Here is an 11048-nt window from a genome sequence, read left to right as displayed (position 1 = left end):
GAGCCTTAATTTGTGATACTTTGATTCCAGATTTGAAATTACAATAAGTTTGTTATATTTTGGATTTTGTATTGTTCTCAGTTTGTAATAATAAAAGGGAATGATTGAAGAACCGAACCAATAGGGGTGGCAAAAGAGTCGAGTAGCTCGTCAAAACTTGACCCATGGACGACTTGAGCTCGTTCTATGACAAGCTCGAGCCCCAATGGTGTGTGAGTTTCCCTCAGCTCGACTCATTGAGCTCATGAACGGCTCGTGGGCCTTGAAGTTCACGAGCCCTTGACTCATGAGCTCATACAAAATGTAAACAAAAAGTCAAATAATTTTTAAAAAATTAAAAAAAAATCTTGAGGTCGTAGGCTCGGCTTGGCTTGGCTCAAGAGCTACGAGCTTGACTCTGACCTTGACCATGAGCCGAGCTCGGCTCGTCACTTTGACCAGCTGAGCTAATGGGTAGATGGACCGAGCCGGCTCAGGTCGGCTCATTGCCACCACTACAAACCTACCAAGTGATGTTTGAGAAAATCTCTAGAGTCGAAAGAGAAGAATTAGCCTGCTGAAATGTTCTTAGCGGAATTCAAAATTCCTAACACGATAACTCTCAAGCCTATGTATAGCCACTATACCATCCTGTAGAATGGTCCTCAGCTTCACAACATTGGCATCTTGAGGCAATCTGGAAGTCTATTCTGCATTTATGGTTATTATCTAGTGAAATCCAATTATGCCATGCGCTTCATGCAAAAAAGGAAATTTTAAGAAGGTTAACCTTTTTCCATACATACTTTTAGGAGGACTGTGCTGCCTGAATAGCTAAAGACAACATTGAATGGTGAAGTCTCCAGAAAGGTCATATCCAGTAGATTTGGCCATGGTTAGGATTGTATGGAATTTCATGAAAGCTAGGATTCAGACAAGAGTTTAAAACTGTTTTACTTTAACGTGAAAGATTTTAGTTTTTTTGCTTGTTCTTTTATTTCAAGGGATTATCTCAAAAGTATCAATGTGACTGTTGGATATTTTTATAATTATTTCTAGTTGTTTGCATGTTCGTCTTTCGTTTTGGAGGTTATGTTGAAGTATCGACTTGGGATAAGCTTCTTTGTTTTACACAAGTAATTTAAATTTTTTTTCCCTAGCCCTTTGTTTAAACAATATTGAAACATCAATATGTGCTCAAATAGTTTTTTTTTTTTTCTTTTTCATTTTATTTAATACCACTTTGTTTTCATTATTTTTCTATTTGGTAATCAATATGTGCTCAAATAGGTTTTTTTTTTTTCCTTTTTTTTTTAATACCACTTTGTTTTTATTATTTTTCTATTTGATTGAGGTTATCTAAAGTACTATCATCTAGGTTGACTAGTAACAACAGTGAAATCTAAGATCAAACATGTCATGCATATGAGTACTATTGTTAGAATGATTTTCTTACCAATATTTAGGAAACCATAATTATCAGCTTTGATTAATTGATAAAAAAAAAAAAAAAGGGCTTCTACCTTCTTTCATGTCAATGCATTCACACTAACTCTATATCATATTACTTGGTCATTCGAATTTCGAATTAAAGTTTATATTTAAGTTAGTTCAATGAGAACCACTTTCAAAGTCGCCGACTTTTGGGTCTTGCATATATAATTTACATTCTGTCATGTACTATTTCTCTGTCACTGGGAATTAAAAAAATATATATTATATATAAAGTGCTTAAGGTGACTGAAACTAATTTGAGCAAGCAATATGCTTAAAAAAATATTTTGTTAGTTACAAATGTATACACATGAAAATACAATTAGTTACAAAACAAGCTGCAATATTATTTGGAAATATTTTATTATTTCATGACCATGACTCGCCCACTCCACGCCTCCCCACGTACTATTTCTTCAATATTCAGTTCTCGAAAGTCAAAATTTGAGTCAATGATTTAATTGAGACAGAAAAGTCAATTGATGAGTTATTTGGTCATTATGCATAGAATAATGTTACTTTGACAAAAAAAGTATAACAAATAGAGTGAAATAATAGATGTTGACAAAATATGATTGAATGAAAAGGTTAATTGTCATGTGACATTATGTCGAGGATTATGTCAATCGTTATATTTATGTAACATGATTGGTATGAATATGTTGGAGCCTAAAAACAGTGTAGTTGGTAAAAAGAACTGATAAAATATGAAAAAATATATATACATAAATTTATCTAAACATTCTCTGTACAAAAAAGTCAATGTTTGATTTCAACATAAAATAAGTCTTAAAATTTGCTTTTGTCTCTTCATATCAATTACTTGGATCTCAAGCGTAAAATCTTGTGGGGGTTGGTGAAGAAGTAGCTTCATGTTATCTTTGTTCACATGAGTATCGTTTAAGTAATTTTATAATAGGGTCGTGCTTTGTGTACATAATTTATTTATATAAAGCTCACATGGGTTGGAATTTGCGTGAGGTGGATCCCACTCTATGTGAGAAGTGTGAACATCTCTACATACATAAATTATATATATCAAGACTTTTCCATTATAGGATATATATAATTAACCATATGAGAATTGCTAATTTCTTATGATTATTAATTACATTTCGTTTACCTTAATTGTTTTCTAGTTATTCGCATAGTATATAAGTAATTTCCTGTTTATTCAATAGATAATTTATGCAATTTTGTCAACACAATTTTTATAATCAATTATATATTGACGATACAACTCAACTGCCAACACATAAATGGATCAAAGGGCTGGAATATAACAAATAAAATACTATTTGGAGCATATTTCGGTCATACTATTTTCCATATTCAACCTGAATATTTATTTTTCATTTCACTTATAAAAATTGAATAATAAATAGATATACAGATCAAATTTTCCATTGACTTTTGCTTCAGATCAAATATTGGTCATTGTCATTTGTTAAACATCCGTGTTGATCAGTATAATATTTGACTTCTCTTTTTCTTTTATTCCATTTGCAATGGTCCAACTCCCCCATATCTATCTCTATTAGAATAAAAATTTTATTAAATGTAAAATTGAAGTATATATAATTATAATTACCCATACAATCGAAACCCCAGTAAACATGAACATTAACTTTAACGGTCGTAAATTTCTTGAATAAGTAGTATTAATTTCTTTAGCGTCTACATTTTTCGTCCCGTATATGGATAAAATCAATATGTTCTTTAAGAGTATAAGCCTTACATGTTAACACTTCATTGGCAAATCAAATTTGTCATCAAACATCTTAGATGTTCATAATTTTTCATAAATGATGACGACACGACTTGAAGTAAGAATCTAATATCATCTAAAAATTTGAATATTTGGAGAAGAGCTAACTGCCCCTCCAAAATTCATATTCATCAGGAACAAATGGTGTACATGTACTTATTAAAATAATTAAAAAAAAAGGGTAGTTCAAGATGGAATACAGCATTTGGTTTATAATAGTTGTAAATTAACTATTCATCTATATTTAAAGTTTAAGCTTATTTTAAATCTTGTAAGGTAATTTTTGCATTCAAAATGGTTGAGAAAAATCAAATAATAAATATCCCTTTATGTTTATAAACATTAACTTGTATAAGGGTGTGTTTTGTAAATTTTTCTAACGAAAAATAGATAAATAAAGGGATTTGCCCGTGAAAGATGAAAGCTACCACAGTTATACACACATTTCCTCACATTCTCATACTTCTAATTAATTGTCTAATGTTTTGTGTGTTCTTTCTATGAAAAATTATCGATTCATATCTCTCAGTTTTGCTCAACTACTCATGTTTCTGTAAATTTTCTCCATCCTCCTTGTGAAGCATTGTGCGGTATAGGGATCAATTAATATTGGTGTATACGATTGACCTTTAATCAGACTCTCATCCTCATCACTTCTTGCATTTTTATTTTTATTTTTTTTTTTGCTTCAAAGCCTCTTCCTCTTATTGGCATCAGTAGTTGGGTCACACTTGTGCCAAAATCCTAATCACCTTGAGCCATAGGTGACGTTTCTATATCGTCAAATTCTATGTGCACAAAGGTACGAAGTCTCAATTATCTATATTTTTTTGTCCTCCACCAGAGGCTCCTCACTGCTAGAGTCAGTTTTCTCTTGGCATGTTGGGTTGATCCTGTTAGTTTGATGTCTATTCTTCAAGTAATGTTCTGTAAAATTACATTATGAATTTATGTTCGTTTATTTGTGTGTTATATTTGAAGTGATTGTCTAAAGTTCCATGATCATATAGGATGTCATAAATTGTATGCTCGATGGATCGGGTATAGTAAGACACAATTTGTGATGTAATCAAAATTATGTCGTTCACAATCGATTCATAAAGTTGGACACTTTATATTGATAAGATTGTATTGTTCTTATTAAGATTTGTCTAGATCTTGAAATAGGAACAATAATGTGTTTTGATGCACATTGAACGGGACCGCGTAGATGACTCATTTGTGACCGTTTGAAATGAGACTCTATTTGATTATCAAACAGGTCACTTAAATCCTGGGTGAGTAATGTACCTTTGATTGCTAGTTCAAATTCTTTGAGGTACCAATAAGTGAAGTCTTAAATAGAATATTGATCTCGGTGCTTCGGGAATCGGGCCGAAACAATTAGAGATCATATACTTACAATATTGGAATCCATTAATTATTGAGATGAGACAATCGTCACTCTAAAGAAAAATTAATTTCATATTATGATAATTAAAATTCATTAACCAACAAATCCAACCAGGAAAGCATGGGAGACTTTAGGCATTATTTGAGCTAAATCACTTTTTTTTTCTTCAAGTTAATTGAAGGCTAACTGCCTAGAAACTATACAAGAAAGATGAGAATTTCCATTTTTGAGCTTGTCAATAATTAACATGCCAAATTGTTCATATTACTTAGACGTGATTACTTCCATTTATTGCTTTTCAATTTTCTCTTTCCTTCCTCAAAATGTTTATTATGGAGGTAAGGTAGTTAAGTCCCTTCCCACTTGTACTTATTTGATTTTCAATAAAACAGGACGAGGGAATCCAAATCCCACGTCGAGTCAAGGTGGAAGCATATAACCTTGATAGTGTTTCCACTTAAAAACAAAACTATATTTTGATAGAAACTTTCATTCCCATACATACCTTTTACATGGTTTTTATTTCACTCACAAATATCATTGATTATTAATATAAAAATATGTCAAGTTACGACATTGTACTACCATAACAAGTTCACACAATTCACACCTACATGTAACATGAAAAGTAAATCTTTTTCTGTTACAAAAAAAAATATATTAACCTTCAAATATAATGAAGGAAAAAAGGTTGTGAATCTTGTAAGAAACTCAAGTCCTGGCACGAACAATGGGTGAGTGAGGGATTGGAGAGTGAGGTGACATCATGTGAGGCGACAGGACAGCCGCATCGTAGATTCTTGAAGAAAAGTTAAGCTTGAGAGTTTTTTTCCGTCCATTATTCTTTACTTGTGCACCCATTTCCTTCCATTTGCCCACCAACAATCGAATTCTTTGAAGAGAAATTCCCAATGTCTCATCATCCATATTTGCAAAGCAAACCCTAAACCAGCCAGGTTCTACACAATGAAACGATGATCCTGGAGAGACATTGAGCCTTACGTCGTTGATTATTACTCTCCATAGTGCCATTTCACCTTCAAATGTAGGTTCATTGAGCAATGGGCGCAAATCCATCCAGCAGTAAAGGCCAGCATTGCTGTCTAAGCATTTTATTCCAACTTCTTCAAGTCCCCTGGTAAAGATCTTGTGCCTGTTTCCAAGCCTTTTCGAGCTTTCTGCTAAAAACGTGTCAACGAATTCCTCATCTGCCAACATTGATGCTAACAAATGTTGTGTTTGGGATGAGACTAATCCGAAGCTCGACATTTTTCGCCCACAATTCACAACTTTATCATTGTATGAGTAAACTATCCCCACCCTGAATCCGGGAAGGCCCATGTCCTTCGACAAACTATAGACAATGTGAATTAAATCGCGATTGCATTTGACTTCTTCAACAACTTCGGAGACACTAACGAATTTCGGAGCACAGAAAATTGTGGCTGCATATATTTCATCACACACCAGATGAATTTCCTTTTCATTTATGAAAGTTACTAGGCTTCTCAGTGTTTCCCTGTCCATAGTGGTTCCTAAGGGATTTGATGGGTTTGCTATGATGATGCCTTTCACTTTGATGTTGGCTTTTCGGGCATTCTCGTATGCCTCCTTAAGTGCTTGTATCGTAATTTTGAAATTATTCGAGCTTTCGCAGGCAACAGGAAGCAGTTTCACCCTAGTTCTCCAACTCAAGTCCCTATCAAATCTGTAACAATCAAATGTCAAATATATAAGCAAGATTGATTTTAACATGCAAATTGTATAATACGTATATTTAGACTATGCTCTATATATATTGTACATGACCTGCAATATTTCTTTACCGATCAATGTTGCCTTGATTTTAGTGCTCTAATTCCTTCAGACAAAAGCCACGATCGAAAACGAGCAAAGTGGACATAGTTATGTCCCCTCGCCATATATTTTTACTAAGGTTAATTTCTTCATTTCATTAAACACTGCTACTTGGAATTGTTATGAGCCTAATTATTGCTATTGTGTGAATTCAATATGCGAATCGATCTCTGTATATATGGAGCCGTCACTAGTTTTTGTATTACCATCATAAAATAGAGAAGTTAAACAAGATAGTGTGTGCAATTTTTTTTAATAAACTTCTTTTCATTAAAGTGAATTATTATAGCGACGGAAGGTGACAGTCTCATATTGAAGAGAACCTACGTAAACTTTATTTGTTAAGCTATCTATTTTCTTTCTGTATATTTATTGCTCTTTTGTGATAGAATTAGGATTTCTAACTTGCAACACGGACTTGTGAGAGTGATTGGATTTTTAGTCTACGGTCACTTCATTGAATTTTGGAGAATTAGACAACAGTAATCCTAGTAAAACATGTGTTTGAAAATTTTCTTAGTAGCCAGATGTGACCTGTTCGGTTTTGATAATATTTTATGGTTCACCATCTTAGGAGAATTCTGTCTGGAATTCATAACTTAGGTGGTAGGGTCCAGATAGAAAAAGAGAGTCCTATGTCTCAATTGCAGCTTTCCTACTTGACCCAATTTGTAGATATACCTGTCGACTTCAACAACAACATTCCTGAAAGGAAAAAATGATACTAGAGCAATAAAAAATGGCAGATTCACATTACAAATTTTTACATTCTTGGAGGCGAGAAATTTCTTTCTTAGAGCTGGTAAGACCGTCCGTTTGACTCTTAGGTTGTCTTAATATTTTTATTAAACATTATTTATTTATCTCCAAGACAGTGAAAAAAAAAATCTCATATCATGTACGTAGCTCTAGTAAACCACATGATTATGTGTACTTTTGTAACATGATTTTGATTTCCTTCACTGTCTATATTACAAAGTAAATAGAAATCAATATTACAATGAACCGTGTATTTTTATGTACTTACGCTGGATAATAAGGTGAAGGGACCAAAAATGCATCCCCAGGATCAGCCAAACAAAACATTATCAGTTCATTTGCTCCGGTGGCTCCACCGGCCATCACTATGCGGTCGGGGTCAAAGGTAACTCTACCACCTCTCACCTTTCCCATAAACTTCGCCACAGCCTGAAAGAAATCGAATGGAAGAATGCCTTAGTGGAAATATTCATGAATCCAGTAGAATGACAAAAAAAATTTTACGTAGACGAGTCTAAATATATTAGCATTTTCTATACATTTCTGAATTCCTGCAAGCCATGGTAATCTTGAAAGATGGCAATGTCCTTGAAAGCCTTAACTCCTTCACTAGTACAAATTGACGCTAGTGGATTTTTCTTAATCCATTCCTTAATCAAGTCGAAAGAAAGCTGCAAATGACAATCAAATCAACAAGAAAGGATATAACATAACCTCAACATGACTGAAATATTTTCTTCTCTAAAAGTAAGCCAAGAAATATTTCTGCAACATTCAAATAAACCTGATTTTCAGCAAGGCCCATTTGGATAACACCATTAGGATTTGCAGTTGGATGAAAAGGATCATTTTCATACGCTTTCCATCCATCAAAATAAGGAGAATTTTCTCCATGCTGATCACTGGCTGCTAGCTTGGACAAGAGTTGGCTATTTCCACCCATAAACTCCATTTTAACTAAATGCCAATTATAAGTGTAGAGAGAGAGAGAGAGGGAGAGATTTAAAGAGAGATTGAGAGAATAGTATACGTGTATACGTGTGATCAATTGAAAGTTGTTGCTTGAAGAATGTATTGAAAAGAATGTATATATATATATATAAACATACATGTTGAAGTGAGAAAAAATTGGATAGAAAAGTCAATTTCCACTTTCAAAGTTTCAAAATCAAAAGTCTAACTTAGACAAAAGATTTCGATTTCCACATTGTTATATTTTGATGATTATCCATCGTAATGGCTTGCGTGTATGAGTCGTGATTCAAGCCTGCCCCCGTCAGACACGGAACTAAATGGACATTTCCTCCTTATGGGTATTGATTTTTCCATTTACGTACCATTGATATACATAAAAAGTTTGTTTAATCTTTGGTTATTCTTGACACTTTTGAACTGTTGATGTTAATTAGTATGAAAAATTTGTGGAATTGAGTTGACAATGGTATTTCCAACTTAAACTCTCATACCATATTTTAAACAAAGATGATACGTGTATATGAACAAAATTGATATGCAAGTTTTTTTTGGAAGTAACATAGTTAATGAAATACGTGTTCGGGATGCATGGACTGGAATTCTTTAAAATTTACTTTTTTTTTTATGTATAAGTTTATATTTTTTTTTTTTTTATCTTTTTGTTTAATTTAACAAATGAAATCTCTTAAGTTTCAATTGAGTGTTCATTGTATTGAGAGAATTTTGAGTTGCGTTTTTATTGTTAGTGCCCATAAAAAGAATGTGCACATAGAAAATATAGAACAATTGAGCTTTTTTGAAACATAAAAATCCAAAATTTTCAAATGAATCAAATTTGTCCTATATAAAGACTATAGGACACGCCGTGTATGGTATGTGACGCAATCATGCCCTACGAGTATCAATAAAATGTTGTGAGTATCAAAATTTGGAAAATAAATTTGAAAATAAGTTCCGTCGAACACCTATCTCATCCCAATAAACATCAAACACCAACTCTCCAACTTAGAAGAATATTTCATGTTTCATACATCACAACTTATTTATTGATGCAATCACAAGTGTCTAGGCTAGTGGAGGTCTTGACTATAGGCGATCACCTAAAGCCCCGTCGTGAGGAACGCTTCCAAAAAAAAATTATATAAAGTCTAAAAAATAATTTTAATACATTAGTGACTTCTTCTTTTTTTCTTTTTTTTTTTTCTCTTTTCAAACTCGGCCTTCATTTTTTTTTTTTCCCTCTTTGTCATTGCTTTTGTTTGTTACATGAACTTTTAGCTTTTATTTTATTTTCTCTATTTGTTTAGTTTTTTCACTTCCTCATTCTATATTCAAACTTTATGAAATTCTCTAGCTTACTTTTACAGTTTTTGAGAGTAAGATTGATATGCATGGTTCTGTGTTAATGTTTTTTTTCTTGTTTTCAAATTTTGGTATAAAACTATGAAAGTGGTTAGATTTTCAATTGTTACATTATTTCCCATTCTTGTATTGAATTTTGAGTTCTTATTGGCATAATTATTTGGTGTATATATATATATATATATATATATATATATATATATATATATATCTTGATGTTGATATTATTCACTTGAAATCACTTATTTTATTTTTAAAATATATAGAGAAATTGAATTTGAATTGATGATTACTACTAAGAAATTGTTGTTCAAATGAAAGTTGAACCTACATTTATTGAAAAATGCATAATTCATAGAAAGAATTTTGGTGAAAATGTTAATGATGGAATAAAATATTTAGCTGAAGAGTAGATTATTTCTCGTTTATAGCTACGCAAGCTCTTTTTTCACTTAAGTTAATGTCTGATAATTTTGAAAATACAAAAATACTTTTGGATTTATATTTGATTTAAAAATTGCAGACTGTGATAAGTATTGTTGTGATAAATTTGAAAAATATTTGAAACATGGTAGGGGTTTTGATATTGATTGGTATGAGTTATTTTCAGAGTTGCAAATTGTTAAAAATTATTTATTAGAAGTAAGCAAAAATGCGGTTGAAGAGTATATTAGACTATATAAAAATGATGGACCCATATTTTTCAAATGTATAGTAGATTGCTTATAGTATATTATTGACTATATCAATTATAATTACATTTGTAGAAAGGAGCTTCTCAAAGTTGAAATATAAAAATCTCCAATAAATCAACAATGTCACACAAAAGGTTGAATATATGGATTGGTCATAGTATCTATTGTAAAGAAGTTCTAAAATAAAATTAAAATTAATAGATTGTCATTTATTAATTTATATATTTTTTTTAATATTTGTAGGGGTGCAATATTTGAAGTTGACCTAAAGCCCCCAAAATCTTAGGACCAAAACTGAATGAGACCTCGATAAAATGATGATCAGACACACATCTCCTATTCTTTTTTATTAATTCAGTCCCTTTAATTATCTGTTAATTTTACTTTGTTGTGTTTTTCTTTTATTGTTTAAATGGTACTTTAATCTTTTGTGTTTTCTGTTTTTTATTTTTAAAATTGGAATTTGACCTTACCTCCAAAGGAGATTTGAATTCACATCAATCACTTGATAAAGTATCGCTCTACCATTTGAGCTAGGCTTCAATCTCATGTTTTGTTGTCTTTTGAGTTGCTGAATGTTTGAACTCTCGAGTAGAATATTTTAAACTAACAATGGAAGTCGTTTATGCAGAGTTGATCAATTTAGTCGGAAATTAAAATCACATTTTCAGCAAATTTTGATAAAAATTAATGGAGCGTGTTATTAAAAAGTTGTAGATCACATGAAATATGTGGTTGAAATTGTTAACTTTAATTTGATAAAAAA

The 11048-nt window shown here is 31.8% G+C and overlaps 1 protein-coding gene across 1 annotated transcript; it reads right to left on the bottom strand.

Moving 5' to 3' along the window:
• Nucleotides 1-5091: 5091 nt before the first annotated feature.
• Nucleotides 5092-8327, bottom strand: LOC111390291 (1-aminocyclopropane-1-carboxylate synthase-like). Its single transcript, XM_023015313.1, has 4 exons — nucleotides 8035-8327; nucleotides 7790-7921; nucleotides 7519-7679; nucleotides 5092-6342 (listed from the first exon to the last, which is right to left on the bottom strand). Exons 1-4 carry the CDS (start codon nucleotides 8200-8202, stop codon nucleotides 5346-5348), a joined length of 1458 nt encoding a protein of 485 aa, XP_022871081.1. The 5' UTR covers nucleotides 8203-8327; the 3' UTR covers nucleotides 5092-5345.
• Between the last annotated feature and the right edge of the window lie 2721 nt (nucleotides 8328-11048).

Source organism: Olea europaea, chromosome 3 (genome assembly GCF_002742605.1).
Source record: "Olea europaea var. sylvestris chromosome 3, O_europaea_v1, whole genome shotgun sequence".
NCBI lineage: Eukaryota > Viridiplantae > Streptophyta > Magnoliopsida > Lamiales > Oleaceae > Olea > Olea europaea.
This window is presented reverse-complemented; position numbering and strand designations above follow the sequence as displayed.

Coding starts and splice junctions, on each gene's coding strand:
- LOC111390291 (XM_023015313.1), bottom strand. CDS start 8,202: ATGGAGTTTATGGGTGGAAATAGCCAACTCTTGTCCAAGCTAGCAGCC. Junction 7,922..8,034: donor TGGGCCTTGCTGAAAATCAG/GTTTATTTGAAT, acceptor TGTCATTTGCAG/CTTTCTTTCGACTTGATTAA. Junction 6,343..7,518: donor CCTTCACCTTATTATCCAGC/GTAAGTACATAA, acceptor TGATTGTTACAG/ATTTGATAGGGACTTGAGTT.